At 54.8% G+C, this 25,866-nt stretch overlaps 1 protein-coding gene across 1 annotated transcript; it reads left to right on the top strand.

Annotated features, from left to right (window-relative positions):
* The first annotated feature begins 3,205 nt into the window (after window positions 1–3,205).
* On the top strand, window positions 3,206–22,165 carry NGFR (nerve growth factor receptor). Its single transcript, XM_061391442.1, has 6 exons — window positions 3,206–3,416; window positions 10,291–10,432; window positions 13,704–14,063; window positions 17,620–17,872; window positions 19,108–19,268; window positions 19,932–22,165. Exons 1-6 carry the CDS (start codon window positions 3,345–3,347, stop codon window positions 20,231–20,233), a joined length of 1,290 nt encoding a protein of 429 aa, XP_061247426.1. The 5' UTR covers window positions 3,206–3,344; the 3' UTR covers window positions 20,234–22,165.
* Window positions 22,166–25,866: the final 3,701 nt, after the last annotated feature.

Below are 25,866 nucleotides of genomic sequence, written 5' to 3'. Positions count from 1 at the left end.
TAGAGGAGCAGGGTGATGGAGGATGGTGAGATAAAGAGGGGAGGGGCAAACCCTTCCCACTTCAATTCCTGAAGATGCAGTCTGACCCACCACTACCACTTCCAGCTCCATGTAGATCTGCACTGGGATCCACCACCTTTTCATCTTGGTTGCTCTTTGGCCCAGGAGGCCTTGGTGTATATGTGGTGGGAGGAAGGGGCCTGTATACCTGTAGTTCTGTTATAGGAGATGGTTTGGGGGGACCCTCCAATTAAAACTGCTGCCCCCTTGGTGCTGCCTTGCTGGTCAGCTCCTAAGAGTCCTCTCCCCATCCCCCCTCCCATAGCTGTGACTGCAAGTGCTGAGGTTTAGGGGAAAGGGAGCTGAGTCAGACAGAAATTTTTGAAGCATGCTCATGTTTGTGGCCAGGAATCATGACAATTAGGGAGTTAGGCTGGGGCAGGCAGTGACACCATAGAACCTCCAATATTGTTCCAAGGGAAAGGGGTGGACCTATGTAATCAGCACTCATTAATTAGAACAGGATTCCCTGCTGCTTGTGGTGCAGATGTCAAAAGGCAAGTGGTGGCTGTGGCCATGGCCCTGGCATTTGTGGTGATGATGTTGATGGTGGTAATGATGACGTGGTAATCATGACAGTGATGGGGACAGTTGTGGGATGCAGTGATAGCAGTGGTAGCTGTGGCGCTTCTGGTAGTGATGCTCGTGTCATGGTGAGGGTGGTCATAATGGTGCTGTTTCTGGTATAGATGGGCAGGATGGTGACAGTGATGGAGATTGTGATGGCGGTGGTCCCAGCAAAGAAGCACTCTAATCACCGTCTTGCCATCTATCTAACGGTCAAGCCAAGGTGTCACATTATAAAATAATCCTTCATATCAAATCACTAACACACTGGAACATCAGCTCCATGAAGGCGGCTGCTATTGTTCACTGCTGTATCCTCAGTACCTAGAGCAGGGTATGTACGGCCCATAGCACGTGCTCAATAAATGCATGGGTTGAATGAATAAAAGGAGATTGAGTCTCTTTTTTGATGCACTTTATTTTGCTGTTCAAGATAGGATCTTTTCTAAAAAATTCCCATTTTATAGATGAGGAAACTGAAGCTGAGAGAGATGATATAACCACAGACCAGGCAGAAGTAACTAATGTGAGGATGAGGTGGGACCTGTAGGCATGTGGCCAGGCCTGTCTGACTCTCAGTTCAGTGCTCTTTTCTCTGCTCAGTTCACAGCGTCTCCCCACCAGCACTCAGCATTACATCGTGGTCTTGTGCTTAGGCTTAATCATAGAAATACTGCTAATAATAGTAACAATTGCTGTTTGTAATTGTTCGAGTAAGGCTTAAATTGATCAAGACCATGGAAATTATTAATAACCCAGGCCCAGCCATGGTGATGTGGGTCATATTAAATTGTGTTGAGATGGATAACCTTGGCAATAATAGTAACCAGGATCATAAATTAATAACAGAAGTATTTAAATTAATGCCATACTGCCGATACCCTTGGTAGTAAGCTGCTCAATGCTGCTCTTAGTACTAATGTTGCTCCTTCCTGCCTTCCATGAATTCAGCTGAGAGGCAAGGCAGGGCTCTAAAAGCAGCAGGAGGAGACAGCTTAGAGGCAACCCCTGTCTGGGGGGAGGGATCCTCAGGGATTTCTGAAGAGGGGATGGCTGCCTGGTGTCTTCTGCCCAGCCGTGGGAGGTAGCTTATTCACATTCACGGTCAAGGCCACAGTGATTGACGTCTACCTGTCCTTTCTGGGGATATCCACTGGATTTTGTTGGTTACCCAGGAAAGAAACTCACAGGGCAGAATTTTTACTCCCACAAATGAACGATTTAACTGGGAAATCACCTACCAGTAGTAAGCTTGCCCTCAGCACAAGTGTCTTAATCTCTCCCTTCTTCCTGTAAGGCTATTTTTTCAAAGTTGAAACTGAGGTCCACACCTGGCCAAGTTCAGGGTGAGAAGATGAGCTTTATAGACTTGCCCCCTACAACTCTGTGCTCCAGGGCTGTCTGGGAACCAGGAAAGGGTGGGGACAGGCAAAGTGGGGGTGACCATCAAGGTGGAGGTGGGAGTGCTTCCTGCCAAAAGACTGGTGGCAAACTCCTGGGGTTGCCAGGGCCTATAATTTGAAACTTCCAAGTTTTCTAGAGCATGGTGAGTATGGTCCTGGAGATGTACATGGATGGGTACATGGATGTGAGTCCATTCAACTCTTTTATTCTTTCTGCAGACCTTTATTGAACACCTACTGTGTACTAGGCATTCAGGTAAGAAACTATAGTCCCTGCCTCCAGGGAGCTCATCAGCTTATGGAAACACAGTCTAATGAAGGCAAATGGTTGAGGATACATCTATGTGTCCATATCTCTGTGTGTGTGTGCACTGTGTGAGAGACTATACATATGAGGGCTTTCATGGAGATGACTGCACACGAACACATGTACGTGTGAGTGTGTACGTGAGGACGTGTGTTTGAATGTTATGAGCACACGGAGGATGAATGTGCATGTGTGGAGGTGCACAGGCGTGGGCAGAAGGCGCCGGTCCACAGGACTGCGTGAGGATGGCAGGGGCATAGGAGACTGCATAAGCACATATGTATGTAACCTTGGGAGTGTGTATTCCTTTTTGTCTGTGTGCACACCTGGGATCGCTTCAGACCCGTCTTTTGAGAATTCAAATGATGTCGGGATGGTCTCCTCCTTGAACGTCCCCGCTGTCTGTGGTCCGTGTCAGACCACTTGCCACCTCTCTCCCTCCTTTCCCTAGGCCTTTGCAGAGAGAACCCCGCACTGGGAAGGGGCAGAGGAGGGCTTGGATATAGACCGGGAAATGAAAGGAGGGGAGGGCAGTGAGCATTACTGCTGATAACGGCTGGGTAGGGAGCAGGGCACCGGGGAAGAAGCTGAAGCCAGAGGCAGGGAAAGATGCGCAAGAGAGGGAACCCAAGCCCACAGAATCCGGGACGGACGCGTAGCAGCGCGGGTCGGGCGCCGGGTACCAGGTCAGGGATAAGCTTTGAGGGCGGGGCGCGGAGAAGAGGCAGCGGGGCGCACGGGCGCGGCTCCCTGCCCGATGTCCCTTTCCGCCTCTCCTCTCCAGGAGACCGTGGGGAGGGCGGGCGCGGTTCCGGGGGTGGGCGGGCTGGGCGGGGAGAGGGCGGGGCCGCCGCACTGGCTTCTCCTAGCCCCTCCCGCCGGCAGCCAGAGGGAGCCGAGCCTCCGCCAGCTCTGAGGGGCTGGCGCTGGAGCGCTGCGCAGCGCAGCCCTATCGGTCCGCGGAGCGGGCTGAACTGAAAGCCGAGCGCTGCCGCGGGAGGCGGCCGATGGGGTCAGGTGCCGCCGGCCGCGCCATGGACGGGCCGCGCCTGCTGCTGCTGCTGCTGCTGCTCCTGGGGGTGAGTGCTAACTGAAGGGGAGCTAGCTCTCTTTCCCGGGACCGAAACCTCGATGAGTCCAGGTTTCCCTGAGGAGAAACAGAAAAGAGCGTTGGGGTCCCAGATGCTGGGGTTGGGGGGTGGATGGCGAGAGAGGAGCTCCGATGCCAGTATCCACGGAGGAGCGTCTCAGGTTCTCACAGTGAAGAGGCGACTCTGAGATTTAAGGTAAAGATTCGGAGAAGAGGGGCGCACGGAAGCAGGTCCTCGTGTGCCATAGGAGGTGTGTGTGGAGGAGCTGGGAGGGGTCTCTCAGGAGAGAGTCGTGGGGCTCTCGGATGCCTGGGTTCTTCGGAAGAGGGCGCTTGAATGCGGGATCTCGAGTCGACTTTCCCTCTGAGCATCTTGATCTCTGGAGAGTCGTGGGACGGAACCCAGGCTAGAGAAGGACGAGGAATGGGACAGGAACTAGAAAAGTGAGGGGCGAGAGTGGCTGGGGTGGGGAACCGGAGACGAGGAGATAAGAATTGTGTGGGAGGAGGATGGAGGGACTGGAGGCAAGGGGACCGGGCATCGGACAATGAAGACCAGCCAGACAATGGGGTGGGGGGAGGGGCGTGGGAGGGAGAGGTTCGGGGAGCGGGGCTCTGTTGAAGGGGGAGAAGTGGGTTAGGCAGGGCAGAAGGGACGCTGGTGAGGGAGGTGGAGAGAGGGAAGCAAAAGGAAAGAGGACGGAGTAGGGAGAGAAGACCCTGAGTGGTCTGGGCCTCGCCTGTCCGCCGAGAGACAGTGGGACGAGAAGAGAGAGCAGAGACAGACTCTTCCCGCATGTGTCGCGCGCTCTTCCTCGCGGGGTCGGGGAATTGTGGTTTGGGGTCCGAGGCTGGGAAAGGAGTGCCCACCTCGCCAGGGCGAACCCGCCTCCCCGGTTCCCCAGAGACCGGCGGGCTCCCGCTACGCACTTATTCTCGCGGTTAGAAGCAGAGCTGCGGACTGGATGGGACGAAGCAGGCGTCGTCTGACGGGTTCTGGCCGCTGCCACTTCTTGGGGTGCAGAGAGGCGGGACTCGCAAAGCCGGGAAGGTCTAGGCAGTGCGCCGCCGAGGGGGCGCGCCGGCGAGGGCTGCCGGCAGGGGGCGCTGCGGCGCGAAGGCTGCGCGATCGAGGCTACTGGCGCGACCGGGACTGAGCGCTTCACCCGCCACCCGGACCCGCTGTGAAGTCAACCTGCCGCAGCGCCGCCCAGACCGTTCGCTACGTTTCCGCGAACGGCGGGGGTGGGGGGATCGGGGTTCTGCCCGCCCCCCGCCCAGCTTTCGGTGAAAGACTCCCGGCTCGGAACAAGATAGAGGCTCTCAGACATCTCGGCGAAGAAACTGCGGGTCTTACAAAGCGTCGAGGTCCGCCCGGTAGATCTGACAGGACATTCAGGACCCGATGTGTGGCCGTGAAGGGAGTGCCCTGGAAGGTTCTGCAATGGAGATGTCCTCACTCTCCCTGCCGTCTTCATCTCTGAGCACTGAGCCCCCAACCCCCCATTTTACAGACAAGGAGACTGAGGCTCTGAGAGTTTTAACCAATTGGTCAAGGAAGGTCCCACAAGCGAGTTGAGCCAGAATCTTAGGGAGACTGCCCCTCACCTGACTGCCAGCTCGGTACCTCCCGTACGTCTTACGGGGCAGCCCGGCGTCCCAGCTCCGGAGAAGAGCTGCACGTCTCGGCGGCAAGCGGGCGGGAATATGGGGGCTGGGATGGGCAGAGACCCATCCCCGAAGCTCAGCACAGCCCCCCGGGGCGGTCAGTACCTGTGGCTGCGTCTGGGGATTTGGGAGTGACTGCGGGCACGTCTGCGCATTCACACCGCGGGTTAGAGAAGCCTCCCCCGGGCGGAGGGCGGGGGTCGAGGCGGGTGGCCAGGTGCGGGGATTGCGGCAGCCAGTAGTGCGGATTCCGGAGGGGCGAGGGCGTGGGCTCGGGTTTTGGGCTGGAGAGTGTCCCCCGAATAGAGAAAAGGCGAGGAAGGAAGGGAGCAGGGGGTGGAGGGCCCGGGGGCTCGGGAAGGTGGACCCGCACAGAATCTGCCGCCCGCACCCCTGCGGCTCTCGCCCCTGCCTCGCCGCAGGGCTGCTGTCTACGGGCTGGCCCTGCGCACCGCAGCGGTCCGAGTTTCTTCCTGGGCCGCGGCGAGAGAGTGCTGAAACCGGAGCGCATCTCGGCGGGTCGACTGACGGGCCGCGCCGGTAATGGAGGCACTTTGTCATTCAGACGTCTGTAACCGGAGCCGCCGGCTGGCTAATGCGCCTAATAGGGACGCAACTAGGACAGCAAACGCGAGGACAGGAGCGGGTGGGGGAGGAGACCCCAGCAGGGAAGGGGTCCCCGCCCTGCTGTACCAGCCGGGTCGCGTTCACGCGCCTAGATTCTTCCCTGGGGTGGGAGGCACGGAGGTGGGAATAACAAAATTGGTTGAGTGCCTACCGTGTGCCACGCACTGCCCTGGGTAATTTCTCCTGTCCCAGCAGAGCAAATCTAGTTATTCCCATTTTACAGTTGAGAAAGCTGAACCTCTCAGGCCTTCAGAAAGGAAACCAGGTTCCCCCAGTTAGTATGTAGTGGCGCCCTTGTTGGAACCCGGGATTCCTGGCTTGGAGTTTACTCTTTCCTCCTTATGCCAGGCACACTCCCCTGCCCAGCCTTCCAAATCACGGGAGGACACGTGGCCCTGAACCACCACTAGACCTGGAGATTAGACTCTGTCCTATGCCCTTGGCACCGCAGATTTGTAGCTGAGCCCCTTCACTCCCCCCACTCAGAGCCCTGCTCCCTTTCAGAGTCTTCCTGCAGCATCCTCCTCAGTAATTAGATCTTGTTTTCCCCCTCAAACTCCACCCCTGTTTCAAGGGATGGGAGGGGGGAATGTGCCAGTGCCTCCTCAGGGTTTGCATTGGTCTCAAAAGACCCTTCCCATATTTGAAAACTCTCCAACCTCTTCACCCAGCCAATGGCTCCATTCACCTAAGGAACCCTTTGCTGAAGCTATTGTGAATAGTTAGGACTCATCACCGTGAAGCCTTCCTATAGTTTCAAATTCTTTCAGCTATTTTGGTGTGTTTTCTGTTTTGTCCAGTTTTTTAAAATTGATTATTAAAAGTCAGTTCACCTAAGCATATTTGCACCTTAGTTTCTTGAAAGCCTTGACATGGAAAAAAAAGATTGGCAAACATTCTCGAAAATGAAATGAGTAAGTATAATAAATGTTAATTTCAAGCAAATGTGTCTATCATTTTGGTAAATTGCTCATTTTGGAACAATTAGCCTGAGTCCTAGTGACACCCACCCCACTTCCCAGGATTGCTGGCCTTGGACCGATAGATGGTGTAGTTGGGTTAGTGCTTCCTGGCCACTTAGCAGGATGACCTCTGAGGGCCTCAGTTTCCACGTCTGTCCCTCAAGCCTTCCTCATCAGCTTCTGGAACAACTGTTTGAGGTGATATTTCCTCTCCCTCATGGCACTGTGACTCCTGCCACGAATCAGGGACCCTGTTTCATTGGAAACTCTTAGTTTAGTGCTCAGTAAATATTTGAGTTAGTTAACTTTAAACAGAGCTGTTCTCCAGCCTCCTTTGGCCTGCATACCCTCTTCAGAGTCCTCTTGGTGGGTAAATCTCTCTCCATTTTTATCCTGCCCCCTACTCTGAGATGGTTTCCCCTGTTTGGGGATGGCTGAATTCTCCTCTCCCACTACCTACCCCTTAGGCTCAGCAGCTCACTCTCTATAAGACAAAACATTTCTTTGGTAACCAACATTTATTGAACTCCTATTATGCACCAGGCAGAGTTACATACCTTATTTCATTTAATTTTCAAAGCAAACTTGGGCAGTAGATATCACCAATCCAGCATTTTAGGGGGGGGCGGAAATTGAGGCTTAGAGAGATTGAGAATTGATACCCAGAGTCGGACAGGACTGAAGCAACTTAGCAGCAGCAGCATACTATTAAGTAGCAGAAATGGAATGTTTTGAAATAGAAAACAAAACGAGTTTAGGAAACACATGGTTACTAATTATGTGGCCTGGATTCCAAACGGAAGACTCTGGAGAAGACAGAGGACCACAGGCTGCCACAGGGAGAGGAGGCTTCCAGAAGAGGGGCTTGCATGAGGCTGCCCCTCTGCCCATGACTGCCACAGACAGACCCCCTCAGCTATCTGGAGCCCAGTTCTCTCTACCAGCCTCAACTAACTGGAACACAGCCAAAAGCCACAAAGGACCTTGGAAAAGAGAAAAGAGAGGTCCCAAAGTGAATAAACACCATACTCATTTATTTACTGCCTCCAGCAACCCTGAGAGGCAGAAACTGTCATGGTTACCTAATGACAAAGAAACTAAGGCACAGAGAAATTCCAAACCTGTCACAGGTCAGCCAGCTTGTAAGCCGTGAGCCAGTACTCAGAGCAGTGAAGGCAGCAGAGGAGGAAGGTAGACTTTTTACTCTGAGTATTGCCCTCTGCTAGATCAGATCCTGCTTACACTCGATTTATATACCTTCTTCCCAGGGCTAGTTACATATTTTCTAAAGATTGAATTTGCTGTTGTTCAGTCACTTAAGTTGTGTCAAGCTCTTTTGCTATCCCATGGACTGTAGCCATCTTCCCTGAAGCCGGCCAGGCTCCTCTGTCCATAGGATTTCCCAGGCAAGAATACTGGAGTGGGTTAACATTTCCTTCTCCAGGAGATCTTCCTGACCCAAGAATCGAACCTACGTCTCCTGCAGTGGCAAGGGGATTCTTTACCACTGAGCCACCAGAAATTAGAACGGGGGAGGGGCTGCTTAGGTCCCACTAGTAGCAGCGAGAATTGACAACTGATATCCTGACAGGAAGGGAGCAGGCAGAACTGAAGAAACGCTGACAGGGGAACTCAAAGAGACAAAAGTGTGTTACTCTGGGATAAAAAGCACAGGGCTTCACTGCATTGCATCCTGGAATACTTGTTGATGTAAATATTGAGTCCCTGAGTCATGGGGAAACCGTGAAGGCATGTTCCAGAGAAGGAGGAAGGTACACCCTCCATGGTTAAAGTGAGAAACATTAGGTGAGAACAGCAAAGCCATGATTTCCCGGAAACTCAGCTACCCAGAAAGTCAGTCCCTGAAGTGCTAGTTAATTGAGGCTGTATAATATTATGTTCTTAAATATTCCCTAAGTATACATGTTGGGTCCCTAATATGTGCCAGGTACCATCACAGGCACTGAGGCAACCAGAGTCCTTGGCCTCAGGGAGCTGACAGTCCAGTGGGGGACTCTGTAGAGTGTCAGAGCAGACAGGAGTGAACAGGGAGGACATGTGACAGGGCAGCTCTGCCTGATGAAGCAGAGACTGGGGCCACAGAACCAGTTCCCTGATGAAGTGCCATTAAGCAGAACACTGAAGGATGAAAAGAAATCCATACAGACCCTTCAGGAATCTTGCTCACCTCCTGGGGGAAAGCCTGCATCTGGGACTACCCTCTCCCCAGGCCAAGGCTTCTGGTCTGCAGATGTTCCCAGCACTGTGTTCCTGCCACCTGGGAGTGGACGGTGGCAACACCCAAGGTTCCCCTCCTGTGCTGCCTGTATCCTCCCCACCAGTCTCTGGAGGACTGCAGGCTGCCTCCTAGACTGATCCAACCTATCTATCCCCCTGCCTCCCCTGAACCCTAGTGAGACCTCAGGACAATTGGAAGGACTGAAGGGAAAGGAGTATTGGGAGCCATTCTGGCCAATGTGGAAGCAAGGAATGCCCAAATGATCCTTACGGCTCCTCTCTAGTCCCATGACCCAAGAGTCCATACTTCCTCTGAGCATCAAATGGGAACTGCGTGGTCTGGAGCCAGGGAAACAGGCTGTGGAGTTTTATTAGACGTTAAGCTTTTTTTCAAGGAACAGAAATATAAAGCAATCTGCCAGCAGCCCCTCCCTCTAGGGAATCTGGTGCTAAATCATTCCATCCATGAGCAAAGATGCCTCGGCAGCAAGAATCTGACTCCCTTTTCCGCTGTTTCCAGTGTTGTTCCCACTGACTGTATGGGGGCAGGGAGAAAAGGGCTGGTGGCTGGAAATCAAACCCTGGGGGAGCAGGGCTGCTGGGTGGTGAGAGCAGCCACTTTCTCATCATTGGTAACAGGCGTCCTTTTCCCCCGTCTTTGCACCAGAGTCCTGATGATTGGCTGTGGGCCCTGAGCTGTCTCCATCTCTTATCTTTCCAGAGAGATGAAAACTCAGAGGGAAATGAGCAGATCAGAATTCCCAGAGCAGAGTCAGGATTTGAACCCAAGGTCCCATCCCTCTGCCTTCTGGTCTTGGGTACAGACACCTCCCATTTGATACTTAATATATGGAACGGTAGGATTAAGGACCGAGAGTAGAGCTCTGCTAGCCTTTCTTAGAAAAAGATTCCCCTCAGGGTAGACGCATCCCTGCAGGTGTGCAGCTTAGCAAGTGTCATTTGGGCTAGATTTCAGCTTCAAGTTGCCCCCTTGGCTGGAGCCCTGAGCAAGCTGCAACTCGCCTGCTGGTTCCTGACCGCCGCCCAAAGGCCCTCTGCTGGTCCTCAGGTTACCCTCCCCACATGGTGTGTCCTTGGGATTCCAGGAGTTACTGTAACCCCAAGGTGAACTTTGCAGAAGGTCAGCATCCGAGGCTCTTGATCTCACAACCCAGCAGCCTGCAGGGGTGTGCTGTCCCCCTGCCTTTCTTCCCTGTCAGCTTTCAAGTGCCATATGCCTCCCTGGTGAGCTCATCCCAGGCCAGGTGGTTCCAATAGAAGGCTTCAGGAAGGGGTGTTTGCTCCCTCGGAATACATCCTGTCTCCTTGCTCTTGCCAGTCTGACCTTCTTCATCTTCCCCCATCCAGGTGTCCCTTGGAGGTGCCAAGGAGGCATGCCTCACGGGCCTGTACACCCACAGCGGAGAGTGCTGCAAAGCCTGCAACCTGGGCGAGGGTGTGGCCCAGCCTTGTGGAGCCAACCAGACCGTGTGTGAACCCTGCCTGGACAGTAAGTAGAAAGTGTCCGGTGGGGGAAGGAGAGCAGAATGGAAGGGAGGGCAAGGGGACTGGCGGGCATGCCCAGTAGAGGCCTTACAGGCGCTCTGGGTCCTGGCAGGAACTCCTGCCCACCACTGCATGGGTGCCAGAAGTGAGTCTGACCCAGCATAGGAGACAGAGAGGGGCAGCTCAGAATGGATGAGGGAAGTATGCAGAGGCAGAAGGGGGGTATGATGGGGGATGCCCAGGGGGTGCCCGTTCCCAGCCCCCAAGTAGAGAGGCCTAGTAGAAGAGTGTGGCTAGGTGGGAGGAGTAGCTGATGCTAAGATCAGCTAAAAATATCATCTGCGCTGCAAAATCAATGGCTGCCACTTACCCTTGGCGCATTTGGGGGGAGGGGAAGAGGATCAAATCCTAGCTACCCTGGAGACTGACCTTGGGGGATCCTGGGAGGGTGTGGCTACCACCCCCCATCAGCCCCCAGCACCTCCCACTACCCAACCCCCCGCCCCGCATCCCCGCCACTGCTCCCCAGGGCAACTGTACTTCAGTTCTGACAGAGGAAACAGAGTTTTCCCCAGGCAACAGGGATGGGGGTTGGAGCATTACAAGGATGTCCTTACTGGGGAGCGATGTTGGGTGCAACAGCGGGGAGGGGCACTGTGGCCATTCCTACCTGGGATTTCCTTGAGGAGGGGAGAGAACCCCATCTTCCAGAGGTGCTGGATGAGGTGGTGGGTCTGTGATCTGAAATTCTGTGCCCTTGTCTCATCTCTGATGGATGCCCTCCCACCAGTTGCTTTCAGGCCATGAACCCTTTTCCTGACTCTGTCTGGAAATCTTTCCTGAGGACAGTTAGGTCCTGCCTTCTACCTGGCACTCAGTGCCCACCTGGGGGCCAGTGGGAACTCTACTCAGATTGTTCTTTAATCATGTTGGGAACCAGGGTGTAGGAACTGGGAACTCTGAATCCGCCGGTCTTACCTTGAATGTCTTGCCACCGCCGCCACCACCACCTCCAGGCACCACACTGCACACAGCGTATCTCTCCTTCAGGCAACCCCAACTCCTTGGTATCCCAAACACAGCTTTCCTATTTCTGTGCTTGTGGATCCTGTAACTCCATCCCCCAGCAGAGGGATGCCAGGTAGGGAAGGCTAGACATCCCTTTGCTACCTTGCCATCTGGGTACCTCCCCTGGCCCTGGCCTAACAGGGTTTCCATCCCAGGGCAGGACTAGCCAATCACAGCTGCCCTGGAATCTCCCATGTTTTCCTCTCATTTCCTAGACTCTTACCCAGGACCTCTTCTCTTTGGACAGCAAGTCTCCCAAGATGGGACCCTAATCCTTCTGTCAAAGCAAGGGCTGGGATACAGGAGGCTGAGAGAGGGCATCTCCAGGGAAGGGGAGAGGAGACAGGAGCAGAGAGGCAGCTCAGAAATCCCGCTTGCTCCCTCCACTCCCCTCCCTTCCTCTTTTCTCACATTTCCCCCCCTCCCCCAGCTGTGTTAACAGGCTGCCTTTAAAAGTCTACTTTATGGGATGGAGACCCCAGCGGACTTTCCCTCTATCCTCAAAACGTTTCCACAAGGAAACCCATTAAGCTCCTGCCTTCATTCTCTGCCAAAAAAGACCACATTTTTCCCACCCCCTAAAACTCTCTCCTAGGAGTTCGCTGCTAATTTTCTGTATTTTCCCATGAGCAGGGCCCTCTCCTTTCCCTCCCATGTGACTAGACCCACCCCACTGCCACATGCCAACGAGATAGGAGCTTCTTGTATAAATCGGACATCTTGCCTTTGCTAGGAAGTCCTTTCTGTTTGACTGTATCCCTGCTACTGAATTTATCATTGCCCACCCCAGGGGCCCAACTGTTACAGGATCCCTGCTGTGTGTCAAGTGCTTAATGGTAGAATTTCACTTACTCCTCACCACAACCCTGTGAACAGAGACATTATTCCCAGTTTTACAGAGAAAGAAAAAAGCTCAGAGAGGTTAAGTAAGACACCCAGAGTCACACAGCTAATAAAGTGATGGAAGCAGGTTTTGAATCCAGACCTGCTTGATGCCTAAGAAGAGAAGCACAGGAGTTGCTCTGCCAGAAGTGAGTTGAAACTGAAGGCTCCCTCCAGGCCCATCTCTATCTTTTCTTCTCTCCAAACCCCCACCCTACTCCCAACTGCTGCCCCTTTGACTTCTCTCTGCTTTTTCCCTTCTTTGCTTCTCCAGCCCTAATTCCAACCTCCAAGATAATGACCCTGTGCTCCATCTTGTGTCTGGATGCCGTTAGAGAAGGTTAAGATAGGAACCCCACAGCAAGCCCCAGTTTCCCTCCATTGGGATCCTAATCTGCTACCTCTGCTTCCACATTCTGAGCTACCCTCTTTCCCCAGTTCTCAGGTCCTAACTGTGTGCTCTTCCTGCCCTTGGAGCAAGGATACATTCTCTTGGATTCAGTTTGGCATGGAGTTCCCCACTCTGGGCTAGAAGGGGTAAAGAAGATCTGGCTCTGTGCCTACCCACTCTTTACACGAGGCAGAGAGGACCCTGGCATCCGTTCCCTTACTCCAGCGCATGAGTCAAGAGTGAGCTTAGAGATTTTTCCTTCATGCCCTTTGACTCATGCTCCAGAATAAGGGGAGGGATGCCAGGGTCCTCTCTGCCTCGTGCAAAGAGGGACCACACACACAAGTCCTCTTTCCCTTCTAGCTTCAACCCCTCCCGCTGTGCCTTTCTTAGCAGGAGTCCCATCCCCGCCCTCTAGAGCCAAGCCCTTCAGCAGCGTGGGGTAGCGCCATGGGTGGGAGATTTTGTCATCTAACCCTAGTTACTCCCATTCAGGCCACACCTGAGCCTCTGCCTGTGCGGATAGAAATGGAAGGGCAGCTGAGGCTCTCTGGGAAGGCTGGCCATGCCTGGGCTGGGTTCACAGCTCAGCTCTGGCCTGGGGGAAGGGCTGGGTGGGAACCACGCTCAGATTATTCCTTAATCATGCTGGGAACTCTCGGAGAGAATCTGCCAAGAAATTTACCGGCACCAGCTGTGTTACCCCTTGAGACTTCAGGGCCAGAGTTTCCGGGGCCGGAGCATGGGGCTCCTGGCTCCCTTTCTCTTTCCCAGCTTTCCCACACCCGGAATCGGGGACGGGCGGGAGAAGGGGGTGTTAATGAGGGGGCGAGGTGGGCCGAGGGGCTCCAGCGTCCCAAGTGCCCCGAGGGCAGGCGACTAAATTCGGGGTGCGGCTCCCCCACCCCCATCCCGCACATCCCTCTGTCCTCAGGCGTGACCTTCTCGGACGTGGTGAGCGCCACGGAGCCGTGTAAGCCGTGCACGGAGTGCGTGGGACTGCAGAGCATGTCGGCGCCCTGCGTGGAGGCCGACGACGCCGTGTGCCGCTGCGCCTACGGCTATTACCAGGACGAGACGACCGGCCGCTGCGAGGCGTGCCGCGTGTGCGAGGCGGGCTCGGGGCTCGTGTTCTCGTGCCAGGACAAGCAGAACACCGTCTGCGAGGAGTGCCCCGACGGCACGTACTCCGACGAGGCCAACCACGTGGACCCCTGCCTGCCCTGCACGGTGTGCGAGGACACGGAGCGCCAGCTGCGCGAGTGCACGCGCTGGGCCGACGCCGAGTGCGAGGGTGAGAGCCCGGGGCTGCGCGGTGCGGAAGGCGCCCACCCCCGCCGGCAGGGTCTACAAGGGTCCGCCCATGGCCTGCAGGGGCAGCCCCCATGGCCTCGAGCCAGCAGACACCCTCCTGATCTTTCCCACCAAAGGACCCCATCCACTGTTAGCCTCTCTGGGCTAAGTGTTTGGAAAGCATCCTCCCAGGCCGCACTCGGTTCCCACGCTTTGGTAATCTGTGGCTGCCGGCTTGGGACTGGGTGGGTGGCAGAGAGGTGGCCTCTGTGGCCAGAGCACAGATAGTGCATGTTTGAGCCTGAGGTAGACTCTCTGAACTGGAGAAGGGGTCTAGGACCCTCCAGAACTGGGACCCTTTGGCTCTGAGACCCACTGTGGCTCTGGGACTTAGGATGGAGTCCGCCACACTCTCACTTACTGAGTGATGTCAAGAAGGTCACTTTGGTTTCTGGACCTCAGTTTCCTACTGGTCACAGGGTTTCCAGGTTAGGGACAGGGGCTGGTTCACGTCACCTTGTTGGGGAGGGGTCAGAAGTCCCTGTTACAGTTTAGCCAAGGATGAAGTGAGACCCGGGGAACACTGAGGAGATCGTGGGAACAGGGGCGCTTTGGGATAGAGAAGGAAAGGAAAGCAGCAGGCTTGGGGTTTGGGAGCCTGAGGATGAGGCAGGTGCATGTGGATGGCCCTCAGCTCCCCGGGGGGATGGGAGCTGGGTATGCCCGCCTTAGTCGGATGGGCAGTTCCTGACATGGGAGGAGGAAGCCCTGTGGTAGCCAGGGCGGAACTGTTTTGGTCCCCTGGTTGGTGACATCCATCTTGGGAGAGGGGTTGACTGCCTTTACTTTCTATCGCTCTAGGACTGGGCACCCGTGTAGCTATTTCCCTTTGGGACCTAACCCTCAGGGGGCTGTCCCATTTTGAGCAGGCAACAAGTGCCTCCTTCTGGGAGCCCTGAGTTGGACAGGAGAGAGCTGGCCTTTGCCCCAGTCTGCCAGCACTTAGTTCCCAGGAGATCCCCCTTTGTGGTGGGGGCAGCACAGCCTCTGCCTTCAGTCTGCCTGCAGTCGGATGGGGGAGGCAGATCCCCTGCTGTGGAGAGCCTCTGCTCTGACACACCCGTGCCGGCCTTCCAAATCCTGTGATCCTCTGGTGCCCTCAGGGTGGAGAGGGCTGTTAAGCTGGGCTGAGGCCAAGCATGTGTGTGAAGCTTCCTGCACTGGGATGTGGGGTTGGGGTGGAGCAGTGGGATGTGGTGGTTCCGGGGGCAATTGCCCTGGCCCAGGAGACAGGCAAGTAGCATCAGGCGCAGGGCAGAGCAGGGGGAGTTTCAGCAGCCTGCAACGGGCAGCGGGTGGCACGCTTCTGTGGGCAAGTTGGGACTAGCTGGTGGGGGGTGGGAGTTAGGGGTGCAGTTAGAGCAAAGAAAGGTTGCCAGCTGGGAGAGGGGTGGGCTCTGCCTTTACGGGCATTCACAGATTCCTTCCAGATACTGCTCTGCTTTTCCAGCCACCCTGAAGGGGTGTGTTTGTCCCTGCCCCTCTTCTCCTTCTCCCTCGGAAGGGTTACATGTCAGCTCCAGGGCAGGGGGGAGCATTTCAGGAAATGGAATTTGACTTGTGGTAGTTTGGCTGTCCCCCTCCCCTCCAGTGCAGGGTATATTCGTTGCATATACATTTCAGGTGTCCACATGGTGACTCACCCACCTTGGGGGCAGAACCTGACCCTCTAGCCCTCAACTAAAGAAATTTGGGTTTAGGAGGAGTAACCCAGTCCTTCTTTCCACCCCCCCAAGTCTGAGAGCTCCTATGCCGGAAACGGCTGTCAGGACCTGCCAGGGGCTTAGTGGATTGGAATGCCAGAGGACGTGGTCACATCTGGATCTCATCCTCGCCCTCTGTTAGGGGGGCATTCGGGAGACTAGGGGAAAGCACCCTGGAAGCGCTGTCTTCAGCCTGGTCTGGCTCCCACCCTCCCTCAGCTCTTCCCCTCTGCTCCTAAATCTCTGTGATGCCTGATTCACTGACCTTCCACCTAACCGTGCCTTCAGCCTCTGGGTTCGGGTCACTTGAGCAGAGCTGTACCCTCAGCCTCCCCAGCTGGCCCAGTCCCCTAGCCAGGCAAGAGAAGACCCTCCCCAAACCAGTGCCGTGTCAGAAGGTAGGGCTGTGTCTCCTCCACTCCCTGCCCCACCTCTTCCACCCTATCCTTCCCAGGACTGAGATGAGGGAGGGGAGGGATAGGGCAGCAGATGGCAGCCCCCTCGCCAGTGCCAGCCAGATGGATTCCAGAGTCACATCTGGGGACCTTATTCTTCAGAAGGTGCTGAAAGTGGGGGCCTTTGAAGCATCTTTGCCTTGAGCCAAGGAGGTCTAGGAAACCAGTGGGCAGCTTCAATTCCAATTTGGGTGGGCAAACTTGAGGGCTGAGTGGGGCAGATCTGGGGAGCAAAGTCCCTGCCCTTCACCCCAGTGGCTTGTCCTGTCTGCTTTCCCTCCCTGCCTCAGGCGTGGGAAGCGAGGATAGATGGGGTAGGCAACTTTGCCCAGACAGGTACCCCCAGGTCATCCAGAGCCCACAACCCCAGGTACTGCCTTCAGCTGGGTGAAAGAATGGAAAATACCACCCACTGCTGCCAGGGAGTGCTCAGTCCCCTACCAGGGGGGCTGGCAATGCCCAGCTGATATGAAAGAACCTCAGTAGGTGGCAGAGCAGTCTCCTTCCTCTGAGACAGGGCAGTGCCTGGTCTGTGGGCTTGCTCTCCGCCAGCAGTCCTCATCCTTTCCCACTTGGGTTTGGGCTATCTGACACTGTCTTCTCTGGATGGCAAGATCAGATGGTATGGGGGCTACACAGGGCAGGAAATAGAGGCTAGCCACTATCCATGGACTGGCTGGAGGGAAGCAAGCCAGCTGTGCACCTCCCCACCCTGCCTGAGCCTAGAGCTAGGACACGAGAGCCTGGAAAAAAGGCTGGATGTCAGCTCTCAGAGGACAGTGCATCGGACAGTACCTCTCTGCCACACCTGATTACTCTTACCCTTCTTTAGGACAGGGATGACTGGGACCACTAGGACAAGCTGGGGCCAGAGAAATTACATTTGCTAGCCTGCCTCCAGCTGGAGGCATCCTAGTGCTTATTTACTTCTTTGTGTGTTTATCTCCAGGCGAGGCTTCTGGGTACCCAGAGTAGGCAGAGTTGAATTATAGGGTCACAGCTTTCCCCGAGATGGAAAGGAGCTTGAAGACTATCTTTTAATATCCCCATTCTATAGATACGGAAATTGAGGTCCTGAGAGTTGAAGGAACTGGTCCAGAGTCACACAGGAAGTCAGTGACAGAGCTGAAGGGGGCCGAGGGCTGTTGATCTTAGATCCTTGGTCTTCTCCACCATCGTGATGTCATATAGCCAATCCCAGCCCACACCTGTACGTGTAGCCGCCGGGCATACAAGCACCTGGGGCAAGGCCGGGGCTGGGGTAAAGCTCTGGGGGTCAGGATCTAGGGGAGGGACTCGGGGGAAAGTGGGTCCTCACTCCTGTAGCCTTTTCTTCCAGAGATCCCTGGACGTTGGATTACACGGGCCACGCCCCCTGAGGGCTCTGACAGCACAGACCCCAGCACCCAGGAGCCCGAGGTACCTCCAGAGCAAGATCTGGTAACCAGCACTGTGTCAGATGTGGTGACCACTGTGATGGGCAGCTCCCAGCCTGTGGTGACCCGAGGTACCGCCGACAACCTCATCCCTGTCTATTGCTCCATCCTGGCTGCTGTGGTTGTGGGCCTTGTGGCCTACATCGCCTTCAAGAGGTGAGAGGGGGAACCTGAGACAGGGAGCCAGATCTTTGGCCTCAGGGAGAGCTTTGCTGCGACCATGACCTGAAAATGCACACACTCTTTTAACTCAGCCCCAAACCAAGCTCATCCTCATTTGCCATCAACTTCACGCTGAAGTCTTTACTTCAAGGTGTGGCAGGCCCGTCCTGCCCTGGCGTCAGCACCTCCCCACCCGCACTGTCCTCCCCTGCCTGACTCCTCAGCCTCCAGCTGCACACAGAGCTGCTTTTACCAGCTGCTTGCATCCTCATTCCCTGGACCCCATTTATTCACACAGTTACCTGTGTGTGTGTGTGTATCTTTCTTTCCCATGTCACACATGGATGTTATGGCACTCATGTCCAGAAATCCAGGATGTGGAGAAGAACTCAAAAGCATTTTAGATGTTTAAATGCATTTTCCATTCTTTAGAAAAAATCATCAAAGAAATAACATGGTTGTTTGGGATAATGCAGAGACGACCAATGTCTTGTAAAGCAAAAAGTCGTAAAACCTCCTTTTATCTCTCCAAATCCTACCTACCCCTCTCCTCTTTGGACTCTGTTTGGAATGGATCCCTTCCAGCCATTTTCTATGCATTTATAAACACATGTGTATAAAACCTTTTATGGTTATATGTACACGCAGGTTGGCTTTCTTTTTTTTTAATATCAATGTGATCACACTCTACATATTCTGCAACTTACTTTTTCACTGATCTCCCTTGGGAGAGCTTTCCTCAGAACATATAGAATTATCTGATTAGTTATAACTGCTCATTCAATAATATGGGTGGAGTATAATTTATTTAACCAATCTCCTATAGATGGACATTTGGTTTGCTTTTAGTTTTTCCTTATTGCTTATAATAGCAGGGGAAATCCTCACACGTACGCCTGCACACATGTGGGAGTACTTTAGAAGGAAAGATTGGGAAAAGTGAAATTCTGGGAAGTCATTTATTTGTGCACCAGTCGTCCCATGGACATTTACTGAACACCGGCCACATACACCAAGCCCTGGGTGCCGCTGTGCCCTCACGGTGCTTCCAGTGTGGGCCGGGGAAAGGAATGTAGAGGGCAGGTATGAGAGAGCCTCCCGTGCTGGGCGGGGGTTAGGGACCAGCCCCCACCAGGCCTCTGGTGCCCATGCGCCAGAGCACAGACACTTTAGCCACATGGCCGTGTGGCTCCTCAGGCTCTGAGACTGGGCCTATGCTCCGGCTCCAGGTGGAACAGCTGCAAGCAGAACAAGCAAGGAGCCAACAGCCGACCTGTGAACCAGACACCCCCACCAGAGGGGGAAAAGCTACACAGCGATAGCGGCATCTCTGTGGACAGCCAGAGCCTGCATGACCAGCAGCCCCACACGCAGACTGCCGCAGGCCAGGGTGAGTAGCAGGGCCGGGCGGGGGGGTACTGAGGCAGGGAGAACAGGAGTAATGAAGATTAGACTGTAGGAGGGACTGCAGAGGGGCTGGCTGCAGGCCTCTGGGTGGAAGAGGTGGGGTGAGAGAGTGGGTAGCAGAGGCCCTTGCCAGTGGAATGACTTGGGAAACAGAAGCTTTGACAAACTGGAGCATCTAGACTCATCAAGCTAATTGTCCCCCAGAGCTAATTACTCCTCAGAGTGGCTGCAATTAGCCTCCTGCCCAGGACTTCTGGGGAACAAGTAGTTAATTATGTCCCCTAATTGGTGGCCCATAGCCCAGCTCCAGACACTTGCTGCAGTTGAGTCTAGGACCAGAAGTCCTGTCTCCTCTGCCTTGATTAATTGCTGGGGGGCGGGGGCAGGGAAGTTAGGGGCTGGGGATGGCTCTGGAGCTAAGGATGAGGAGAAGACATGAGTCAGCATCCCCCAGGTGCCTCCACTGCCCTGCCCACATCCAGGACTGCATCTTGGGCATTCCTCTGCTTTTAGGCTCTTGGGTCCTCCCCAGACTGAGAGGAGAAGTGTCTCAGCCCTTCTTGGGTCTTATTCCAGGCCCCCACACCCACTGTGGGAGAAAGGGGGTCTAGTGGGTAGTGCCTGACTCCCCCTGGGTTCTTGGCAGCCCTCAAGGGTGATGGAGGCCTCTACAGCAGCCTGCCACTGGCCAAGCGGGAGGAGGTGGAGAAGCTGCTCAACGGCTCTGCGGGGGACACCTGGCGGCATCTGGCAGGCGAGTTGGGTTACCAGCCTGAGCACATAGACTCCTTCACCCACGAGGCCTGCCCAGCCCGCGCCCTGCTGGCCAGCTGGGCCGCCCAGGACAGCGCCACGCTCGACACCCTCCTTGCGGCCCTGCGCCGCATCCAGCGCGCCGACATCGTGGAGAGCCTGTGCAGCGAGTCCACGGCCACGTCCCCCGTGTGAGCCGGCCCGGGAGCCCCTGCCCTGCCCCCACATTCGGACGACTGACGCTCCAGCCAACCCCTCGGGTCAGAGCTGCCCGCCTCTGGGCAGGGCCTCAGAGCTGGGCCCCCAAACCACAGCCCCGTCGCTGCTCCCGTGTGGCCCCACCGCCTCCAATCATTGCTTCTCCCTCTCGTGCCGCAGGTGCCCCTGCAGCCTCTCCCACCCTCTCTGCCCCCTCGCCATCTCAGGCCTCCTGCTCGCTTCTCGCCCTGTTTCTCGGGGTGCCAGCCCCTCCCACCTTAGCAGGTTGTCATATCTGGGAGGCTGACACCAGGGATGGTGGTGGGGGCATGACAAGGCTCCAGAGACTCAGAGGGAGAGACTGAGGAAGCAGAGCCATGGACACTACACTGTGAACTCGGGGAACGAGGGAGCACCTGTATGGCCTAAACCTCTCTCAGCCCCCTTGCCTCCTCCCCTGTGGCCTAAGACGAAGAGCCTCAGAGGTTTATCAGAGCTGGTAAGGGGGTTGAAATCTAGTCTATCCCCCTCCTTGTATAGGACCATGAGGCCCAGAGAGAGATTCATTTGCCCAAAGCTTCCAGCAATGGAGAAGCCAAAGATGAGCTATCCCCTCACCCTGAATGAGGAGCGCAGACCTCAGGCTTGCTGGAGGGGACCAGACGACCCTCTGGCAAGTGTCTCACAGCCAAACCCAATCTGCTCTTCACCATCTCCAGACCTATCCAGCCCCTGTGAAGGGCAGGTACTTCACCCAAGGCCTGACCCCCTGGTCTGTCCTGACCCCAGTCAGGGTTGGGGTTTGTGGCGAGGGGTGTGGCTTCCCTCTGCCTGTCCCTTCAGGTATGTCAGTGTGACATCTGTGGTGTGGCAGTCTGTAAGTATTTGCCATCCCAGCATAGACTTGGAGCTAACACAGGCAGCATCTTCCCCTGGAGTCAGCCTTGGGGGTCGGGGACTAAGGACCGCCCCCCCTGACCTGCAGCATGCAGATTCAGAGAGACACACACAGGATGAGAAATCTTGCTTCTCTCCAAGAGTTCTTTCTCTTGGGCCAAGGCCGGATCCTGCTGGGGCAGCTGCCAGAGAAGCATCGAAGGGAATTGAACTCTGCTCGCCGTCTTCCCTCACCCCCGGGTTTGGCAGGCCAAGGACGACTGAGGCTTGAGCTGGCGCCTGCCTTCCAAGGGCCTGCACGTGGAGGAATGCTCCCCCCTCCACCCTTTCCCTGCAAGCACGGGTTTGGCTGGGCTCCGGAGGCTGCAGTGAAAAAAAGTGGACCAGTGTGGGAACGCAGCAGGAAGAAACGGAGTTAGAGTGTGGCCCATCGAGGGTCTCTTCCGAGTTTAGACGACCCTTCAAAGGACTGTTTCTTTCCTAGCTTGGTACCAGAAAGGGGCCATGAGGTCCCTCCTGGCCTGTTTTGCTTGATGTTGGAATGAGTGTGGCCCCCCTCTATTTAGCATGAACGAGCCCCAAGCAGGGTGCGCGCTGCCAGCCACCCCCTCCCCAGCCCAGGGGTCTCTCACCCCTGTATAAGGCACTGGGAACATTGTACATAGACCACACTTCTTTGACCTGAATCAGTAACAGGAGGAGGAAACTCACCTGCTGACCCCTCACCTGTGAATTTGGGGAGTGGGACAGAGTCTGAGGTATTTATTTTCCTCCCCAGCAGCGGGGGAGGGGGTTGGAGGTTGCAAGTATGTTTTAGCATGTGTTTGGTTCTGGGGCCTCTCCTGCCTCCCTTTGGGCTGAGATGGAGCCTTTTTGCCCAGTCCCTCCCGCAGCTGGGAGCTGTGAGCTCCACATTCCTTGTCACCCTCCCTGTCGCCTGCCCCTTGCATCCTGTGTAATCATTTCTTGGGTCCTCCTGAAACCTACACATAAAACATAAATGATGAACATTAAATAGCAAAGAAAGAAAAATCGTACAGAGATTTTCTGGAAACATACGTGGTTTGAGTTGGTAGGGGGTTGTGTGTGTGTGGTAGGGACCTGGGTATAATTTCCAATTCGGTGAGTTCCTGTCCTATTTTTCTCCCCCCACATAATGGGGAAGTTTTAACAGAAATCCAGCAAATTCACATGTGTCACCATGGAGTTAAGTGGGATGAAGACAGAGTGGGGGGCCTTAGCTGCCAGACCTTGGCGAGGGAAAGTGAAAATGGCCATGCAGGAAGCTGGCCAGCTATGAACTTGACCAGATGTCAGAAGTGAAACTGACCACCGGGGAGCCAGAGGCTTGCTAGGAGGGCCAGGTCACAACCCCACAGCTCCCAGCCACCCACATGACCTGGGAGGCACCCCTCAGCCCAACACACAAGCGCACACACACGGTCCTGCTCCAGATGGCCTGGCAGGAGCCTGGCTGGCCCAGCCTGAGGTGGGCAGGCCCCTCCCCTGTGGCTCTCCCAGGCAGGTCCCAGCCCCAGCTCCCACCAGCCTGGCTTTGCGCCCTGCCTGGTCCAGGAGTTGCAGACTTCCAGGCCCTGGGCCTGTGCCCCTCTCCCAGGCTGGCCAGACAGCTGGTTTGAGCTGCTCAGCTTGTGGTTGCTAGGGAATGCCACGGGAGGCTTGTTTTCCCACAAAGAACAGCAAACAAGCCTTCCTGATCTTGGGATCCTGGGAAGGGCCAACCGGACCCCAGCCAAGAGTTATGTGTGAGGTGGAGGGAGGCGTCTTCCGTCTCCTACTCCCAGCTTGTGAGGGTTGTGAGGAAGGTGGTGGGGAGGGGCAGTGATTTAGAGTCAAAATTAGAAATGATCCTGGGTCTTGGGTAACCCCACTGTGATGGGAGAGACAGACTCTTAAGGGACCTTGCCTCCAAAGAGGGGAGACACAGCCCCAGACTTGAGGATGCCTCTAATCTGATGCGGGAGGCACAATTCCTGTCCTAGAAGAGCCCCCATTCTGATGGGGGAAATGCCTCTAATTTGGTGGGGGAGAGTCAGATGCTGCGTGTGGAAATAAGGAGATGCAGACCCTTCCACAGTCTTAAGTTCTTGACGGGGAGGCAGCAGACAGCCCCTGATGGTGCGCAGTGCCATGCTAACGGTGAGTGGGAGTCCCCTCCCAGGGGTTAGGGAAGGTTTGCCAGGAAAGAGACACTGAGGCTAAGCCCTACTGAAGTGGAGTCAACAAGCTGGGGGAGGAGAAATTTCCTGGCAGAGGAATCAGCGCAGCAAAGGCCCTGAAGAGAGAGAACAGAGCACACGGGCCCTGGGGAGACTTCTGTGCCTGGAGTCCAGAGAGCGAGTCAGTGGGGCCAGACAGGGAAGGACTTACAAAGAGACACATTAAAGCCACCTGGACTAATCTTAGAACACTGGGGAGCCACTGAGGGGGATTAAGCAGGGGATGCCATAGACAGGTTTCCATCTCAGAAAGCACAGCTCTGGTTGCTATGAGGGGCATTAGGGTGGGACAGGATAAGAGGGCCAGGAGGTGGAAGTGAGAGGTAAAGGAGGAGCCACAGAGCTGGCAAGAAGAGGGCATCATGAAAGCTCCTTATAGCACACGGGATGGGATAGGAGGTGTGGAGGTAACTGACGCTGGTCTGGGGCTCCTGGGGACAGTGGGGCAGAGAACCCGAAAGACAGTGCCAGAGATTCACACCCACCCACCACCACATCGTGAAGAAACCCTCTTTGTCCTCCTTCAGCCTAACTTTCATCCCTTCTCTAATTCCCCAGCAAGAGCAAAACTGCTTCATTGGTTCCCGATCTTTAATGTTGCCTCAGACGCTATGTGAGACTCCTGCCAACCCCTCAGACGCTGTATGAGACTCTTGCCAACCCCTCCAGACTCACTGCCTTGCTCCATCTGTCCTCATCCTCACTCTATGCTTCCCCACACCAGCACTCTCACAGTTCTTCAAGCTTCAAGCTACAGGACCTTTGCACATGCTATCCCTTCTGACTTCAGTCCTGAATATTCATTGGAAGGACGGATGCTGAACTTGAAGCTTCAATACTTTGACCACCTGATGCAAAGAACTGACTCATTGGAAAAGTCAGTTCTTTCCCACCTGATGCTGGGAAAGATTGAAGTCAGGAGGAGAAGCAGATGACAGAGGATGAGATGGTTGGATGGCATCACCAACTCGATGGACATGAGTTTGAGCAAGCTCCAGGAGTTGGTGATGGACAGGGAAGTCTGATGTGCTGCAGTCCATGGGGTTGCAAAGAGTTAGACACGACTGAGCGACTGAACTGAACTGACTGATCCTTTCTGTACCATTCTTCCTTTCTCAAGTTACCTCCCAGTTCAGTGCTTCCTTGGGGAAAAGCTCTCACCGTATTCTGGATACAAATCAGGTTTTTTGAATCCAGGTTCAGAGAGCATCAGGTTCCACTCCTTCCCCGCCCCCACTGGTTGTGTCACATAGCACGTGGAATCTCAGTTTCCCCGGCCAGGGATCAAACCCATGCCCTCTGCTTTGTAAGCACAGAGTTTTAACCACTGGACCACCAGAGGAGTCCCCACAACTCCTTTTCTTTAAACTAGTTACCTCTCTTTGCATTTAGGCACCCGTCTGAGTGATTATTTGATTACTGTAATCTCCAGGAAACCAGCGACAGGGTCTGGTTTTGCTCACCTTCTAATCCTCTACACCTTGCCTGGCATACAGCTAGCACCCAATAAAATTTTGTTGAATAAATGGATGAATGTGCTCTGAAGCAGCACTGTCTGATAGAAATATAATGCAAGTGACATGATTTTCAATTTTTTAACAGCCACATTGTTGTTCAGTTGCTCCGTCATGTCTGACTGTTTGTGACCCATGGGCTACAGTACGCCAGGCTTTTTTGCAGTATGCCAACAGTAAAAAGAAACAGGTGAGATGAGCATAATAATATATTTTATTTAGCCCAATATATCCAGTGTCTTCAACATATAATCAATATTTTAAAATCATTAATGATACGGTTTACTTTTTTCTGCTAAGTTTAAAAAATCCAGTGTGCATTTTATTCTTACAGCACATCTCAGTTCGGATTAACCCCTTTTCAAGTGCTCAGTAGCTGCGTTTGGCTGGTGGCTGCCATACTGAACAGCTAGCTCTAGCGTCAGCCCTCATTCTGAGCCCCCCAGTGGGCTCAGAGGGCAGATAGATGCTCCCTGGCTTCCTCCTGTGTCCTCAGTCTGTTTGGGCCTGAGGCCTATTGTTCTCTCCTTTCCACCCCTAAGGCCCCTCTCCTCTCCACTGTCTCTTTCATTCTCTAGGTTACAGGATGAGACCCTTCATCTTTGTCTGCTCATCACGGCCCCTTTTCTTCTCCTAGAGCCTCCCTCCCCTCTTTCATCTGGTGTAATGACGCTGAGATGAGTCTTGGAACAATAGGAGAGGCCTCTTTACCCAGTGGGGAGGGGCGTAATGGGGCCACCAAGCCTGCACTCCACAGGAAGAAGGGGCTCAGCCAGAGCTGGGGTCAGAAGAAGACCTCTCCCATGATGCTCGGGGCTGTGGGGTCTGCTGACCATATGCCTGGAGGAGGCAGCTCCTCTGATAATGCAAAGCAGATTCTTCCCAGCTCTGTGGCAGCTGATGGGCAGAAGGCCAGGCGACAAGACTGAGGCCCCAGGAATCTGGGTTCAGAAGAGCTGAGGTCAAGAGTACTCCTTCA

This window comes from Bos javanicus, chromosome 19 (genome assembly GCF_032452875.1).
Source record: "Bos javanicus breed banteng chromosome 19, ARS-OSU_banteng_1.0, whole genome shotgun sequence".
In the NCBI taxonomy this organism is placed as follows: domain Eukaryota; kingdom Metazoa; phylum Chordata; class Mammalia; order Artiodactyla; family Bovidae; genus Bos; species Bos javanicus.
The sequence above is the reverse complement of the archived record's forward strand: the minus strand, read 5'-3'. Positions and strand labels throughout refer to the sequence as shown.

What these genes read in the sequence shown, in the direction of transcription:
- NGFR (XM_061391442.1), top strand. Translation starts at nt 3,345, where the DNA reads ATGGGGTCAGGTGCCGCCGGCCGCGCCATGGACGGGCCGCGCCTGCTG. An exon ending in GCCTACATCGCCTTCAAGAG is followed by an intron (nt 17,873 to 19,107) that starts GTGAGAGGGGGA and finishes CTCCGGCTCCAG; the next exon opens with GTGGAACAGCTGCAAGCAGA. An exon ending in GCAGACTGCCGCAGGCCAGG is followed by an intron (nt 19,269 to 19,931) that starts GTGAGTAGCAGG and finishes GGTTCTTGGCAG; the next exon opens with CCCTCAAGGGTGATGGAGGC.